The sequence below is a fragment of the Homalodisca vitripennis genome, chromosome 4 (genome assembly GCF_021130785.1).
Source record: "Homalodisca vitripennis isolate AUS2020 chromosome 4, UT_GWSS_2.1, whole genome shotgun sequence".
NCBI classification, from domain to species: Eukaryota; Metazoa; Arthropoda; class Insecta; order Hemiptera; family Cicadellidae; genus Homalodisca; species Homalodisca vitripennis.
Window position 1 is genome coordinate 94,059,370 of NC_060210.1, and position 18,998 is coordinate 94,078,367.

Consider the following 18,998-nt stretch of genomic DNA (forward strand, 5'->3'; position numbering starts at 1 on the left):
AATTATTACAGATATATAAAATATTAACTTATTTAGTGTGATCTGTTAATTAATTTATTGATCAGCCATGCAGTAAACTACCTTGAAATCTTAGCTGAGAGTTGAAATTATATTAATGCACAGTTTATAATTTTGAGCACCGATTTGAATTTTGTTATTATTATTTCTAATGATTGTTACACAAATTCAGGTGACTTTTCGTGATGACAAAGGATATCAGTCAGTAATCATATCACATACAAAAACATACTTTTATTTCCTTTGTAAATAACACAATATATCCTTTTTAAAGGTAATTAACTAACAATATTCAATAAGATAGTGAAAATTAGTATTTCCTTCTTGAAAGTAATGCTGTTTTGTTTAACTGATGGAACAGCCGCCATGGTGGTACAATCCGGTAAGTTATTACAAGGTTATTAATTTAAATCTATTTAGTAATACACAAACTTATTACATTACATTAGTACCTAACTAAAGATAAATCCCATGTTCACTTGAAAAGCTAGACAATAGAGTACATTAGCACAGATCTCTGAGTGAGCTTAGTGAAAACTAATTAAAGCATTTGTCTACTAATTCAGTGTGTGTGCCATAATTATATATATCCTACAATTGTATAGCAAAGAGTATGCTTGAAGGCAACGTTGAGTTCATAGTAAGGTTTTGGTAACATTTCAAACTGTAAACTGTAAATATTTGGTCTCACCGAATTTTCTTTAAATAAAATAATTGTTATTTGTTTTAAAGAAAATCCAGTGTTTTAAACCCTTGTAAAGACAGTGTTTCAACTTCAAATACTGAAAAAATAATCAGGTGATAAGATTGAAGAAGTATTTGATGCTTTAAAGCAAATAAAGCTTTTCAAACAGTGTAATTTAAAATTTGCAAGACATTTGTAAAAGAGAAAAGAAGAAAGGATAGCTTATAAAGTAAAAATATTATTACCCTTTATATCATTTACAAATTCTATTTTTCAGATTTAATTTGTTCTGTATCAATAATAACTGCAATAGTCTGTGTAATAAACTAAATTTTAGTTAAATTGTGTTTGAATTGATGATATTTATACTTTTATTTAAATTTTAACTTTATTAATATTGATCTGATCTGGTATAATTATTCAAATCCATGTTTTAAGTGCTCACCAATGTTTATATTTTCTTAACCTGTATTGTGCTTACAGACGAGCAGTACAGCATCAAGCCCAACGACGGAGGGAGTGCCGGCATACACTAACTGTCGGGAGATGCTGGATGAACGGCTTCAGGTCATGTGGGAGAAGCAAGGAGACTACATCGAGATCCAACTGGCTGGTAGGATAAGAGAGGACCAGTATCTGTCCTTTGGCATCAGTGGAGAGTATGGAAGGTGAGTCTTTCACTGTAACTGGAACTAACAAAATAATAAGAATGCCATAATTTATTAAGTGTTAGAAGTAACTGACACATGATTATTCCTTATTGTGAAATGTTCTCTTCTTATATTTCTATAGTATTTAAAGTTTGATTGTATTAACAGAAGGAGGTTTTATCTTGAATGATGTCCATTATGCTACTTACAGGAACTCTTTCTTGATCCTGAGCTAAACATAATCTTTAATATCATTTAACTCGGAGCCAAGAAGCACACTAACTAGAGTTGGAGTAAATCTGATAAAAAGTTCTACATTGCAAAAGTTTTAGTTATGAGTTTTTTATATGTTTCCAACTTTTTGGGGTGATCAAAAGCTTATACCACAATGAAAATATTGTCAATTCTGGTCTTTTCTTTAACTATAAGTTTTGGTGAATATGTGTACTTTCTTTATTAAATACAAATACATTTCATATAATTGGACAGTTATATTGTCAGAGTAGTATAAATTAATTCCATAATACACTTGTTCAAACATTGGTAAAACCTGCAAGAAATTTTACAAAATTGTGAAGTGAGGACTTCAATTTTATTGCCAATCACTTTTAATTGAATTATCTGTAGTTGGAAAAGTACCTGAAAAGCACAAAATATACCATTATTTATGTGATTTTAAGTTTGCTATGTCAAGAAGACATAGCAAAAACTTTCTACCAAAACTCTTATATTACTTTATGTTATGTTATAGAGTGCTTTGTTTAAAACAAACAATAACTTTGCATCCCAAAAAGTAAAATTTTACTAAGTTGTGAGTTGTCCCATTATAAGATGCTTTAGGATAGGTATCACCATACTCGTATGCATCATATTTCCATATTATATGCCTGCGCAGTTCTATGCGACCTCTCCAAGGCCTTCGACTGTGTCGATCACGACATCCTGTTGAGAAAACTTAAATACTATGGTGTAACAGGCATTCAAAATTCTTTGTTTAAATCCTACCTCAGTTATCGGCAACAAAACATTTTTACTAATGGCAATCTTTCCAAATCTTCTGAGGTAAAGTTTGGCGTGCCACAGGGATCAGTTCTGGGCCCTACTTTATTTCTAATTATGGTTAACGATCTTGAGTACAATGTGAGTTATAAATCAGTAATGTTTGCTGATGATGTCACTTTTTTTACAACAGTAAATAATCAGAATGAAAGGGAGCTTAAACTAAGATGTATGATTGATGAAGCAGATGAATGGTATAAATCAAATGTTCTGTTGTTGAATTTAGAAAAAAACTCAAAATATGGTTTTCTCCTTAAGACTTCAAGCTGATTGTAATGATAATGTGGTTAATTTATTAGGTATCACTCTGGATTCAAAGTTGACCTGGAATTCTCATATAAATAACGTATGTAAAAGATTGAGCAGGGTCATATATCTCTTGTACCATTTGAGGCACTGTGTAGACAAACACTATCTTAGAATGGTTTACTTTGCCCTTTTTCAAGGTGTAATTACATATGGACTATTATTATGGGGTAACTGTAGGAGTATAAATGAAGTATTGATTATTCAAAAGAAAGCAGTCAGAATTCTCAACAACGCCCATTGTCTTGAGCACTGTAGACCCTTCGTTATTTGCAGTAAAATACTAACTGTTGTAAATCTATACATTTTATCCTGTCTACTTTTTGCAAAAAATAATGTTAATAATTATGTCCTCAATGAGCATGTTCACTCTTATGCTACTAGAAATTCTCACCAAATTCATGTACCTTTTGCTAGGTTAAGTAAAACTAAATTCTCTTATGAAATTGTTAGCATAAGACTATTTAATAGACTACACATTTCTGCTCATTATAGTAGCTTCAATAGTTTTAGGAATATTTTATACAATTGGCTGTTGAACAATCCTTTTTACAAAATTGATTAGTTCTTTAAAAGTGATATATCTAGTCTAGTCTTCCAAAGTTAGTCTGTAGGTAGTTTTATCTGTATATGTTAATTGCTTTTATTTGTATGTATCTGTATGACGTAGCCTATTGTACAAATATGTATTTAATGGCCAAATATATGACTTATGACTTATATTATTTATTTCAGTCTATCTAAAAGGCAAGGAAAAAACTATTGGTTTCTGTTAGCTGTGACAATAAAAGGTTTATACGAAGTCATAATAATTTTGACATTCAATATTTACAGTACTAATCCTCATAATATTTATAAATTCAAAAATTTGTTTGTTTTTCTTTCACACGTAAACTATTCAACATGTACCGACATTTAACATGAACATTCTTACGATCCCTAGTATAAATATAGGCCTATTCTTATTTCGAAAATCTCTCCTGACTACACCCCACTGGTCTTTAAAGTAGCAAAATATCACATCTTGGTCTCTAAAATTGTGAAATATTAATTTAAAAAGTCTGTCATAAGTAATCAACAATTCTGTGTAAACATTGTTTTATGACAGCACAACAATATGTTTAATTAATTTAACCACTGTTTTCAATTTGTATATATTTATAGCTTGTAAATTCTCTAAGGATTAACCATCACTTTTCATGCTGTTTTTATAATTCAGCAATTAGGTAAGTATTTATCTACCTTATAAATTGTCCTGAAACATAAGATGGTCAGAATTTGATTCCTAAAACTCCCTTCGAAGCAGTAGGCAAGAACTGTGCTAGATGAAAGTTCGCTGGACTGTGTCTTTGAACTAATATACCAATTCCGCCTCAATAAAACAAACACTAAATAGTGCTATTGTTAATGTACTCTTGGCTGTATATTTTTATCCAAGTAATAAGTATTAGATATAAAAGACAAAGTTACTATTTTACTTTCTCTATACATTTATTTTAAAGACTGTTATAAATCCTATTTTAGTGCCAAGGCAAACCAATTCATTTACTATGGACTTTACTTAATGAACAAAATTAGGAATGTGTACATGTAAGGTATTGAGTTTTGTTTCCATAGGCATTGTGAGAAGGCATATTTACAGTAGCTAAAGGAATTGGAATCCCAAATCAATACACAAGATACCAAATGCAATTTTTATGACAGAAAATTGTCGAGGGTACATCGCATCCATTTCTCACTGATGAGGTATACAATACTGATCAGGTATACAAATACTGATATAATTCCTAGATTGGACAGAGTAGACAATATAGTCTTGTGATCATGAATTAATTAGAAAGCAAGTACTTCAGTGTATCTTGTATCATCATTACAAATTAATGACAACTGTCATAAAATTGAAATGTGTTCATATTGTTGATGATTTTAGTTTATAATTTTCAATAACAATATCCATATCAATATACTTTAGAAAACTGTACTGTTTTTAATTCAACCTCATTACAAAATTGTGTATATATATATATATATATATATATATATATATATATATATATATATATATATATATTTCTTATATTATTCTTATTTCAGGTTTTCCACTTCTAGTTCAAATGAAATATACTTCCAATGCAAAAATATAGAGCTCCAATTTTGCACTGGAAATATATTTTATTTGAAATAGAAGTGGAAAACCTGAAATGAGAATTACTCACAATTTTTCTTAACCTCTGGTTCTCTTAATTATGAACACATTAAAATGGGTACCTTATGCATGGTATATGACTAATTCCATTTTTTAAATATCATGGGACCCTATTATTTCACATCATAAGTGCTTCTATGAACTTTGACTTTGCAATTCCTCTACATTGGTCTAAAATAGTTCAAATGTTACTGAAAACAAATAACATGTTGCAAACAAATACATGGAATGTTGCATAGATTTTTCAGACAAAGTCATGGTTATGTGCTAGTTTATTAATAATTAATCATAATCTTCATACATTAAATTTATATTTCATTCATATAAGTTTCTTCAATAACTTTTGTAAGCAAGAAAAAATATGGACCGAGCAAAAGAGAGCAGTTGAAGTAGGGCAGAACTGCTATATCAGTAGCAACTTCAATGTCACACTCCTTACAAGGATTTAAGGACACTTCACTGTAATATCTCTATGCATCACAAGTATAGTACTTGTGAAGTAATTCTGTACACAATGAACTGAAACTAACCAACTTTTAAAAATGTTTGAAACTACACTGGAAAAGCTGTAGACTTGTACAACCCCAACAACTACTAAGTCTTTCAAGAGGACGTCTCAAAGCCCAAGACCATTCATTCTACACTGATTAGGAGACTACCTAAATTAGAAAAATAATTCTATACTGGACTAACGTGATTTTCTGATACATAATGTTATGTAATACTTTGGATGATATTTGTAATCTCCATGATTACAAATAAAGGTTTTGGATTGGTTGATTTAGGAGAAACTTAAGAAAGAGTTTCCATATTACGCTAATGTTAAATTGTGTGCTAAGGGTGTTCACAAAAGGATGTCAAAAACTTCTGTGACTTATAATGCACATCGTTTCAAACAAAAAATGCCTATAGGTTGAGAAATGTCTCGTTTAGCCGCTAGCCTCCATTTTGTATTTGTTATAAGCAAATTATAATCTCTAAAACTAGTTAAGCTTAAGAAACCAAATTTTGCAGTTAGTTTTAAATAGATAAGACCTGGAATTTGAAAAAAGTTCAGTATAGGAATCTGATAAACATAGACTGGGTGTCATACAAGGAGAACCTAAGGGTAAAACTAGAATCTGACAGTAGTAACCGGAAACAGATTCACAATATAGTGCAGCTGGACAAATCTGACGACAATCTGACATCTGCAATAAATTATGGGTTCATTTGATCTTATTTGTCATGTTATCAACAGGAGAAGATCCAAAGTAGCCTGGTAGAGCTCTGAACTAGCCTCTTTGAGGAAGAGAGAAAGGGCTCTATTCAGGAGAGCAAAAACTTGGGGTACTTGGGAGACCTACCACAAGGTTCTTGCACTGTACAACCGCAAGGTCCGTACATCTAAGAGATTAACCTTGAAGAAATTCTACACTGACATTGACAGTTTACAGGATTGTGCAAGGCTTACTTTGGATTGGACCTTTAACTTTGGTCCAAACTCTTCAGATAAATTGAAATATGTATCACCTTCAACTCTGACACTGTTACCTTTTACTTTGGCATTTTATCACTGTATAATTTGTGTAGAAATTAACCAACAAAAACATTATGTTCAGACCAGCAATGGTTGGAGCGGACGTGGTGGTAGCGTTTTACGACATAGACCAGAAGACATTCCATGCCGTTGACTACTACATCACGGCCTCTGCACAGTGTGACGGCAAGAATGGTGTGTGCCCTGATGAACGGCTGGGGGGACGGAATGATGTCACACTTATCTCAGGCGAGAGGAAGAATGGAGTAACTATGATCAAGTACCGCAGGCCTCTACAGACAAATGAGCCTATCAACGACAGGCCCATCCCGAGCGAGGGAGAGGTATCCATCATAGCCGCCATTGGTCCTCTCAATTCACGCAAAGAGGCCAATGCGCATGACTTCCGAGACAGAACGTTAGGTGAGTCCATATACTTCAATAATGTTTAGTTTCAAACAAAGAAATATCTTTATTGTCACTAATGATAATGGTTACTTTGTTACTAATTTATTATATTTCTAAAATGTAGAAAAATAACACATCAATCTTTGTGGTAATTATGTTTAAAACTTTCCTAAGGACAATTATTTAATAATGTAACATTTTATGATAAATCAAAAGCAGAGGATTTGGCATCATTGCTTTTTCAATATTAGGCAGGAATTTTTTCAAAAGATTCAGATTGCACAGTGAAAATGTTGTAACTTTTTCATCAATATTTGCAAGGCAATCAATGCAGCTCATCCATTATTTTTAACAGTCTGTTCAAGGCAAGAGTATAATAAATCTTTACTTGTGCAGATAAAAATATGTCTATTAACCCCTTAATGGTTTTTTTGTGCCTAAAATTATGTTGTTTTGCTCAATTTTTTGCTTTTTTCTGAGACAAGTTTGTAAAGTACAGATATATTCCTTTTTATGCAAAAAAATTTATTTTTAATGTTTGTTTACAATTTTTGATATATGTCCTTTAAGTCATTTTCACTATCCATGTTCGAGTCATCATCATGTAAAAAAGCCAATCATTGGATAATTTCTATGGTACAATAGTACAAGACAACAAAACAAGAGTTTTTATGCATTTCCTAGGTGCAGTGGAAAGTTTTTTAATTTAGTCAAAGAGAGGTAATGGAACACTGTTACAGTTTGTTTCATCTCAAATCTCTAATTGTTGTTCTGGTTCTAATACAAAACAACATTTGGTAACAATTACTATAATTCGTTGTCATGATTAATCATTATTTATTCTTGCCCATGTGATTATGTGGTTGTGAATGAGTTTTTATTAATGTGCAATCAAATTAGTTTTATTCTTTGATTACATTATTTTACTTAATATTAAAATTGATTTTAAAAGTGGAAAATGTTTACTTTGCAAAGATACTCAAAGCTGATGATTAATCTTTGTTGTCATCATTTGAGTCAATTTTAAACAAACTATATATTATACATATTAGGCAAATCATACAATATAAAACAGTTGGATTGTTTCCTTTCTTTATTCTGTTTTGCTAGTGTTGTTTATAGTTTCATGATCATTGCATACCATAATTTAATTGTGGTATGTAGTTTTATGATTTCAATACTTTAATAGGATGTTGAAGTGAATTTTACTACATTTATATAATTCTTTAACCATTAGTTATTCCATTAACACTTGGAACTAAATAACTCTTATATACTGAAATGCTACCCAAAAGGTACAGAAACATAAAATATCTTAATTAACGATGTTGTTCAGTGCTATTGATGTATTAAGTTGAGGGATTGCTTTCAGATGATATTCGAATTGACTTCAGTTCAAGAAACGACCACTCGTGTGTCAACTCCTTGTTCAACCTTCCTGATGAAGACGCCATCACACCATGGAAACCAGAGATCATCATTGGTGAAACTTCCTTCTCCGTTCGTATCGGACCCACTGGAGGGAAACGAGGTTACACACCCATCACAGGTCATCCCTCCTGGGGTATCGCATGGTGGATCAATGACAAGCTCATTCCTGAGATATATGTCGAGAGAGGGCAGACCTACACATTTGTTGTCGAAGGAGGTAGGTTCTATTGTTATTTCTTGTTTATCTTATAAATATTTCCTGAAAATTTGGAGACATTGCTGGAAAATATTACAGATAGTAATGACATCTGGAGCAAATTATCCTGTTATACTCCATCCATTGATTCACCACTGTAAATTTAATCATTTATACATAGGTAAGATTTAATTGACATCTTTTACGTCTGAACTCTTTAGCATTTTATATGAATGTCCACATTTTACTAGCTCTTGTACATGGTTGCAAATCTTGCAGCTCTAAATCTATTAATGTTACATGGTAATGGGCAGCCTTTGCAACTGTAGCCTCAATATATGCGAAATATATATTGGTTAAATGAACTTTGTCTGTTATCTTGTCAAGTTTAATCAGTAAAAATGAATGTCAGAACCAATAAAGTAGATGATGCAATGTTGACTGGTCAGCGAAAGATTTGTACTTAAAAGAGGTATGTGAAATAATCTATGGATCTTTATAAAAACACAACAGATAATTGAAATATCTTGTCCAAAACTCAGTTATGAAATGTTTTAATGCATTTTCTTCTCACAATTATTAAGAACCACAAAATAATTCTGTTCCTAACAGGTTTCATTGCAATATATTCCTTTACAATTGTTTAAGTAAAATAAAATAGAGAGTTATACAAACCATTACGAAAGTTTATTGTTTTTTGTAGGAAATGATCCAACAAAACCAGCTCACTACCACCCGTTCTATATCACCGATAGCAGTGAGGGAGGATTTGGTCAAAAGTCAGAGAAGGATCAACGTCAGCAGAGGGTGTTTGCCGGAGTCAGTTATGACTCAGAAGGTTACCCATACCCGACTGCTGGTGTGTTTTTAACTTAATCTCTTAGTTTTATATATTTATGTCTGAGTTAGAAATACTTAGTTTAATTACCAAACAAGAATTAATATTTGCTATTAAATGTTTTCTCTTATTAATACAGGAGTTTGTCACTATGGTTCAATGTTTTATAAACGTTTTACAGTATTCATCCCAGATTTTTCCCAGAACATTACCAGTAACATAAAATAGAAAAGAAGGTGAGTATAGATATATTCGAGAATACTACTGAAATATTTACCTTTATATGGGGGTTCGGTTTCCCCATATGGGAAGGATGTATCACAAACTAAATCTGTGCAGTACTTGCAACACTGGTTAACATCTATTCAACCTGAAGTTATAGGACTACCTTGGAGAACCCTACCCATAACTCTCGAAATACACCAAGCACTCCACCCTCTGAGATGATCAAATACTGCACCAGGTGATATAGCAACAAACTGGCAATAATAAATACATTTCACATTGATTCCTGTGTCAGATTAAAAGCTATGAAGTTGAAAGAAAGCATATTCTGCGATGTACCTTAAGCTGGTCTTATCTCAACGTAACAATATACCTTTGAGGCCTTGATAACAGGACAGCCAAGTTTTAACCCTTTAACTGCCCGTGTTACATGGGCAATCCCACTTTTTGTTTTACTACCATTCGTGTGTTAAGGCGTGCCAAACCATTGCTTCACTACAAGACACCCAGCAGTCGTAAGATGTTACAAATTGGTCTCTAGCAGAGTTTATTTGAACTACTACCATTTCTCAGTAGTGCTGTTTAATTCCTACTATATTTTGGTCAACTAAAGAACTACCGTGAAAGCATATGGTAAAAATTTATCTGGACATTAGAAACAGAGCGTTGTAGTTTTCTAGATTTATCAATTACGGTTTTGAAGTTTCTACTGTTTAATTTTTCAAAAATTATATTTTGATTTGATTGTTTGCGTTGTTGTAATTTTTTCTATTTCTGGCAATGGTTCAGTTGGTAGAAATGATTTGTAACTATGATAAGAACTTTTATCAATTTAGATTTATCCAGATGCATTAGGTTATGATGTTATGAGTTAGGTATTCAGCATTTTGTAATTTGTCTGAGAATGATGGTGATCAGGATGTGGGTTCAATACGTTAACCACAATCCAACATGACCAATCAGGAGATTCTGGCAGCAGTTTGGTAAATAAAGATGTTACTGAAGTTGATCGTGGTGGACAAGAAACACGCTATATGTATGTTGACAATGGAGCAACCCTATGTGCAGCAAACAAACACCTGCAGTACCGGGTGATAGCACTATTGAAAACTCGGCACTTATAACAATGATTCTTCTTTGATTCTTTACAGGCTTTTGGTTCAATAAATAATGTTACTCACTCATAATAGTTGAGACAAAAAAAATGTATGTCTTGTATTGTCTTATTATTTTCAAAGTTTGATTTAAGCATATCAGAAACAAAATTTCGATTTTTAAAGTTTTAAATGTTATTTTTTACATAAAATAGGGGAAAGCATTATGAACTTTAGTTCACAAATTTAGATGGTTAGTCTTATTTCCATTGTCTATCTTTTAGTTTACATAATATCAAAACACTGTTAATACAATTATATTCTTTAAATTTTATGCCTTGCTGTGGATAACCATCTTCACTCAACAGATATGAAATCAAAACTGAAGATTTAAGGAAAATATAATATAGGAGCTTAACTGTTGTCAGTGGCAACACTTTGGGTGGAACTTGGAAAATGGTGACCAATTTAATTTTAATCTTTGTTATCTGAGATCTACAGTACTTTTTATCTGCTGCCAAAATGTGAGTGTTGCCACTTCGTACACACTATATTCCTAAAAATAATTTTGTTTTCCAACCCTATTTTGGTAAATGTACCAAAATAGTAGTTACTTATTTAACATGTTCTTTATTTATTTTCTTACACATTATCTAAATAATATAATTACTTAATGGTGTATTCTGCCTTCAGCTGGTCGTTACTGTGAGTGGGCTCATAAGACCGTAGACAAATCTTTAGATACGCCCACATTCTCGGAGTTCTTCCAGACTCTGCGCCTGATGTGTGACGAGGGCGATGCAGCCTACCTCAACTGGACAGTTGCACAAGAAACTCCAGACCTTATCTACTATCAGGTGGGAATTTCCTTGCTCACATTCCAGTCTTGCCAACATCACTGCTTCACATACTTTTGCCTTCGTTTCATGATGGCATATACTATCTCTAACCACAGTTGTTGAGTTATTGTCATCTTATCTTCACATAGTGTAGCCCATACAGGAAATTGACAATTATAATCTTACTAAATATAAAACAATCTAATTACAATACTTGCCATGCAATTTCTAAAGAACCAATGCATATACCTTGATGTGTTATTGTAGAAATGTGAAGTATGCATTCCAGCAATGGTCCTGCATAGTCCAAAAATATGAGCTGGTGTCAATATTATCCACGCCCTGTCATTATCCTACCTTTATAATGCACTTTTGTTCAAACATTAAATAGAGGCAACCAAGTGAGCCCAGTCAGTGATGCATATTTTTTTTACTTAAAAGACAAAGTCGTATGGTTTGTTTTACTTTCTAAGTCTAAATACAACTAGTCGAAACATGATGGGATTGAAGATTTACAACTAATACAGAATATTTATTCAGATACTTTAGCTCTTCATTTATATACACAATGGGTATGTGGTTTCGTATCTGATTAATGTTTTTGTATCTTGGTGGTTTTACAAGGGAATATATAAGCTATATATTATTTGGGTAAATATCCTTTTCCTTACAAGTTTCAACAAAAATATTAAGGATTTATACCACCATTTAGCCTCCAGTTGGCATTGGTGCTGAATTTTGCAGGGCTTTTCAGTTTATTTTTTATTTAGACTAATACAACATATTTGTACCCACTTTGTTACTGTTTTATTGCAAACATATAACAAAGGGTGAATATATATTATTTATATACTTACTCTAATTTTATTTACATGACTGAAATGTAATGTAAAAGCCTGCATAACTGTTACCAAGTAGTAAATCCAGACTTTTGACTTCCATGTTTTTGTATTATTGTGTACTGTCCACAGTGTTACACCCATAAAAATCTGGGTTGGAAGATCAATGTAGTGGAACCGGGGTACATCGCCTCTCGGAATGGCACAGCCACTTCTTCCCTGCCCCTCAATACCCTATCTGTGCTACTACCAGTCGTTATCTCCACTCAAACTCTTCTCTACAGATGAATGTTACCTAAATAATTATATTCAGTATTGTTGCCTGGAATCCATTTTGAACAAACCAGATTTCACGATTTTAATTTTTGGAATGTCTGATCAATTAACGTAAAATGAAAAAATGTTTATGAAAAATAAAAAGCTTTTTGTACCATATTGTATCAAAATGTGATTTAAGTATGGAGAGAAGAACAGGAGGGGATGGATATTACAAATTTGGTAAATGAGATATATGTAAATGCTATACAGCACTGGGATGAGCAATTTTGCTAATCTAATATACATCAAAATCTGGGTGTAGGAATTATTTGTTAAAATAATTCACAATGTTTTAGTCACTCATAATATAGATTAATGCATTTTTTTTTCTGAAACTTTCCTGGACAACAAACTGTCATTAAGCAAACCTTATGGCATAGATTATTTCTTTGGTCACTATTATAGCTATGTCTATGCTTCATTATTATAAATTTTTGTGAATCAAAACAAAAAGCTAATTTGGTGTCCAATTAGGCTCTCATTAGGAACATCTAATCTAGATTGGCAAATCCTAAGACTTGTTACTTGACATTAGCAATGGTTATTGGAATAAAACCTTCTGCACTTTCAGCTGTTTAAATTTCACTAGGATCTGAAATTTGAGGTATATATATTATATATATATTTGAGGTGTATACCTTGCCAACAATGGAAACAAAAGGACAACATGATGTTCTTTTTTACTGTTTTATATCTGCAAGTAGAACCTACACTGCGTACAGCAAAACATCAATTTTATCACTTACATTTGGCCAACCAAATGGATGCCCAGTATTAGCATTACAAATCGCAAATTTTGAAATGGGATAATCAAATAATTATATAATAACTCTAGCTTACTGTGGAGGGTTAAAACTTAAAGTGGGTGTAACTGTGTCAATATTAAAGGCAAGCTTAAATGTGGGGAATGATAATATTCTGCTTGCGCTGACTAACTGGTAAAGGCAGGATCAGAGTAAGCTATCTTCATCCAAGGTGTCATGGCTAAAACAGTATCTGTAATCCTCCTCATGGTGGCTGTAACTCAGGATTTCTGTAGAAGGAGATTTTGAAATAGAATTGAATGGAAAATAGAGATCCCTCTTGCAATTATGATGGTCTTCAAAACTCTTTATTAAACCCACTCATAATTGAAAACTGACTTAAAGACAGTGAACCAAAGCCATCACTGAACCAAAGTATGTTAGAAGCAATCTGTGATTTCAATGGTGCCAAAATTAATTTATGAAGCATGAACTAATTACAAAGAATAAAGGATTACAACATTTTTTAATGCTACTAAAAGGAGTTAAATGCAGTCATGATCCAATCATGATGATGTATAAGTAAATGTCGCCATCCACCTATTTTGATCCTAATTCAGCGTAGAAGACCATGTCGGGGTATGCCGGACTTCTGAAGCATATTTATGGAGGACAAACATTATTCCAAGTTAAATATGGAAACCTCAGGTTTTTAACTTTCCCAATTAAGGAAAAAGACAAAACGTTACCTCACTCGATCCTGTAATGGTTGTTGGGACATACTTCAATCTTTACAACTTTGACGTCCTCATCAAGGTTATTATCTGTGCTGACATGACCTACCCTAATCAATACAGTAATTGTCGTTGGAATACATTCCCATCTTTGCAACCAATTCATTACATGAGTTCTGGAAGCTTGTGTGCTCCTGCATGGATGGAGATGTCCTTAATCATTTCTGAGATTAGTTGTGGTTTGAAGTATTGTAGCTATTCAAGGGATTACATTACATTAATTTTACCGTATTTCTTACAATTTGAATAAAATGTTAATTAAAATCAATACTCCATAATGTATTGAAGACAATTTATTCCATTCCCTTTATAGTTGCTATTGCAGTTAGGTGTCAGCACAATAGTGCAGCTCTTATATAATGTGCTCTATAGTGTTTGTACTTGTACCTGTTGTATTATAAATCTCAGGTATTTTTAATGTTATAATAGGACTTTTAAAAAAACTCTTTATAAAATGTACACTTTATAAACTTGTTTATAAAACTTATTTATATTAAATTTATTTGTTCAAAATATCAACACAGTTGCTTTAGTTTTGTTAAGGTTAAACACAATGAAACAACCTTACCTTCATAATAGTAAGGATTAATGAAATATATTTTTACAATCTTATCTTATTTTATTTTATTTCAGTCTCCTGCCTATTTTAGGGTGTGTACTTTTTGTCCCCTCCTGAAAAATCTATATTAAGCAAAATAAAAATGACTCTGTAGTGATGTATCCTATTTAAATCAATAGTAATTGAAAACAAGAAAGCATTTTCATTATGAAAATAAATTAAAATGACATTTTTTGTTGGAAGATGGTTTGTTGTGGATTCCATGGCAGCTGCAACATAATGTGGAGACTACCAACAAAGAGAGAATATCGGTGCAAAACATATCAAAAAGTGAAAATTATTGTAAAGGAAAAGTGTTGTTGGTGTTTGTATTTAATGACTATGTAAATAATATTTCAACAGATTTTCATGTTCTTGTAACTGTTCACAGAATTATAAGGCAGAGTGTTTTGTACTAGATTTAGGTTCAAACCACATAACAACCTACCAAAACAAATATTGATTGCTTTATAAGTTTAATGGCATGGATATAATATTCAGTGTTTTCTGAGGTTTCAGGATTATGATTATGTAGATTAAATCTTTTGTCTTAGTCCTTAGAGTGCCAGACAAGTTGCAGGGTGCATGTGGAAGAAGAGCCGGGCTTTAGATAATATGGTAGTACAAGAAAAGCCAGAGGGAAATTGGCGGTATTGACATAGTTTGGGAAAACTATCATATTTTAACTATTTATCAACAAAAATACATTTGCTTGCAATAAGACTGTTTGTATCAAGGCAATATTATCCTTATAATAGAGGGCTAGGAATCTGTTTGTATTTAAAAAATGTTGTACTTACCAAAAACCTTTCTGTAAATTTTCCACCTCAATCCCAAAATTTGTGTGGTAAACGTTTTCCCACTTATAAAACGTAGTATTTGTTTAATATACAATAATACTTAAGTATACATACACAAACAATGAAACTATATCTTTGAAAGTAAACTTTTGCATCAACTTTCAAAATAAAACTGTAAATTTGATATTTACACTTGTGATATGAAATTATGTTAAAGTTGTAAATCGCCTAAGCTTACACATCTATGGGTGTGCTTTAGAAATAGACCCGTTTTACCTTGACAAATTTAAGTTTTAAAAACCTTCTAGCCATTTCAATTTATTTTGGGTTTTAGTGTGAAAAGTTAACACTTATGGAATGATAAACGGCAAGGATAAAGTCCCCTCTTGCAATCTCTTGCAAATAAAAATGCCCTCTTCCTTTTCTCTCCAACCTGAACACTTTTCTTAGTACAAATTCAGCAGTATTGGGTATTTTGTTTAACCCTCCATCGGGCGCTTAAAATTAGAAACACCATCAGGCGCTCACGGAGGTTTCCTCCAGGTTGGCGAATAATGGATATCATAATCGTTTAAACTGTTTTTATTTGTTTAAATATTCATACTGATTTAATTACAATGTAATATATTCATTTTTAGAAATTTAATAAAAATTACACTCTTATGTAATGAATTTTCCAAATAAGAAATTCAAAATCTTAAAAAATGTTATTGTATAATAACAACATGATTAATTTTAAGGAATAATGCAATTAATTGTAAAAATGTTTAACCTTCTGTAAATATGTATGGAAATTAACTTAGTTTTTAACTTCTTACAAAAACAACTTACTTCAATTCTTGAGATATTATACAATTGTAATGTCAATTATTGCTCTGAAATAAAAATTTATTCTTTACTAAAAATTTTTTTACACACTGCACAAAATTTCAAAAAATTTTCCTTCTGGTTGTTATAGCGACAATGTTCACTCCATAATCATTACTGAAATGTTCCCTAGCACACTGGTACTGTACTAACAAGTCTCTCGTCTTCATTCTCCATTTCACAAAATTCAAATAAAATATATAGTAAAATTTAAAAAGAAACCATCACAGGTCACACATTTAGGCGCACACGGATTATTACAACATAAAAACTAAACACAATAAGGCGCTCACGGTGATTTCGTCCAAGCACTACAAACACACCATCGGGCGCTCACGGAGGAATCGTCCAGTCACGCACGGAAGTAGACCTCATACTGACACATTTTGATAAATAAAAGCGGGAGGCTATTGTTTCGTTTCCCCGAAAGATGCTCGTGAAGTACACTGCGGGAAACGACTGCCGACATCAGAAAAGTAGTACTATTTTTAATAATAAAACATACACGGAGGAAAACTCCGTTTAGCGCCCGATGGAGGGTTAAAAACATTGTTCAGCCAACATTATCACAATTATTTGAAGAATTCCCTGGTCTGCAACTTCCAGGTGGAGTGTACAGTACAGTTCTACATTCCTGCAAGTGTAGCCACTCTTGCAAAATTTTAATAAGTAGCAATTGCACTATATCAGGGTATTTATGGAAGTATCAATCATTTCTAATAACAATAAAAACAAACTTTGAAATCTTAAACAATTTTTTACTTAAGAGAATTAAATTTGAGATTGTGTCCTAGTCGTACATTGGCTTTTTATACACATTTCCGTTATGAGCTTGTAGTCGGACATTGGTTTTTCTTGTACATTTATCTGACAAGCTTCTAGTTGGACGTTGGGACTCTAAAGCTTTACAAAACAAATACATTTGTAAAGTCTCATAAGCTAAACATTGCTTATAACTCATGTAAATGGAGGGAAGCTGGGAAATTTCCAAGTGTGCTGTTTACTCACATGTAAAAAATGTAAGTTTACCCCTGTTTTGTAAGTTTGTGTTACCTGCAATAGCCAAAACTCTATTGTATTTCATAAGTTTTTACAATAGTCTGTAACAAAGTAAGTTTTCTTCAAAAAAGAATACTCTTTAAGAAATCCCACAGTTTTAAATATCCTTAAATGAGTACTTGAACTGTTACTTTTGTGGAAACTATGTTCTCAAAAGCGGGTTTAGAAAAGCTTTTGCTAATCTTATGTAAAATTTTGTATTATTAACATATATGACTAACATGATACAAATATTTTTACATACATACAATACTTATCTATAGCATTAGTAAAAATTAGATATCCCATTACAATTTTTAACTGTTACGTTTAAAAGGAAATTAGAAAATCATTTTAGTGAACATGCAAAAATGTTTAACTATTTTTGTTTATTAATGTTTAACTGAAAAACTTAACTAAATAATACATAATAAATCATTAACCTCGTGTGTACAGGAAATATTACTATTTAAAAGAACTTGGCAGTTTAAGATGTGATAAATCAGATTTCTCTTTAAAATCTTTGTACTTTTAAACCTTCTCCTTTTAAAGAAATCTTTCCTTGAAATCCATAATAAAATTTGGATTTTATAGACCCTTTCTTTGTCTATTTGGGATTATTTGCCTCAATAAGAATGATTAAAAGAGTTTTTATTCCTTATAAATATTCTCAAAGCACTGGGTGTGTGTGTGTGTTTATTTAGCACTGAATAAAATAATAAAGTATAGAAAGTATTTAATTAAATTTTTTTATAACTAAACCATTAAAGTATTATATTTTTATCAGGTTTAATTAACTTGTTTTTAAATGTTACAAAGGTTTATTTAGATATTGTTTAAAATATAACCAGAACAACTGTTGGGTTTTTAAAACCTTTTTAGAGTACATATATTTATTTAAAGTGAGCTATAAATTCTTTTCATGCAAGAAACTTTATGATCTGTTTGGGAAACCAAACTTTTTTAATGTACAGTTTTAAGTTGCATTTTATAGATCAACAAAACTAAGGTTAACTTAAAATGATCATCTTAAGAGTAAAACAGCACTTACAACTATTCCAGCTTTCCTCTAGTTATTGTGGAGTAAATCCCTACTTTCCCTCACACATTAACTCCTTGTAACACTCAGTAAATGTAGAAGTTATCCTTTGTGAAAACATAACTTTTATCACATTACAATAAAAACTGTATGTCAATTTCACACTCTGCCTTGTAATTTAGGCCTATGTTCTCGTGTGTAAGCTGTATATAGAACAATGTTGGAACAAAAATGATTTAAACAATGCGATTTTTATTCCAACAGTAAATTTAGCACAACTCTAGGTCCTAAGCTAACATATGACAATAACGTTGTGATACGCTCACACACCTACGGTACCCGACTCAGACAATAATGTATGACTGTACACTGTTTGTTGATATTGCATATTTTTAATAGAACTCATCTGTTACCAACTGTTAGAGATTTTAATATAATTCCATACTTATTGAATGTTGCCGTCGTTCATCGTAATGTAATTAGTTAAA

At 31.7% G+C, this 18,998-nt stretch overlaps 1 protein-coding gene across 3 annotated transcripts in view; it reads left to right on the forward strand.

The window, feature by feature from the left end:
* The window catches only part of LOC124359783 (protein Skeletor, isoforms B/C), a 176,038-nt gene extending 158,182 nt beyond the window's left edge, over positions 1-17,856 (forward strand). The window contains exons 7-14 of one of the 3 annotated variants that reach the window (XR_006922187.1): positions 380-400; positions 1,187-1,371; positions 6,526-6,866; positions 8,224-8,499; positions 9,182-9,337; positions 11,329-11,492; positions 12,446-16,043; positions 16,972-17,856. Coding sequence is in view for 1 of the 3 variants with exons in the window: in XM_046812808.1 (XP_046668764.1) it covers positions 380-400; positions 1,187-1,371; positions 6,526-6,866; positions 8,224-8,499; positions 9,182-9,337; positions 11,329-11,492; positions 12,446-12,601 (1,299 nt within the window). In the remaining 2 variants the exon portion in view is untranslated. Of the gene's footprint in view, positions 1-379; positions 401-1,186; positions 1,372-6,525; positions 6,867-8,223; positions 8,500-9,181; positions 9,338-11,328; positions 11,493-12,445; positions 16,047-16,971 lie in introns of those variants that run through there. The other 2 variants (XR_006922188.1, XM_046812808.1) reach the window with 2 other exon arrangements.
* Positions 17,857-18,998: the final 1,142 nt, after the last annotated feature.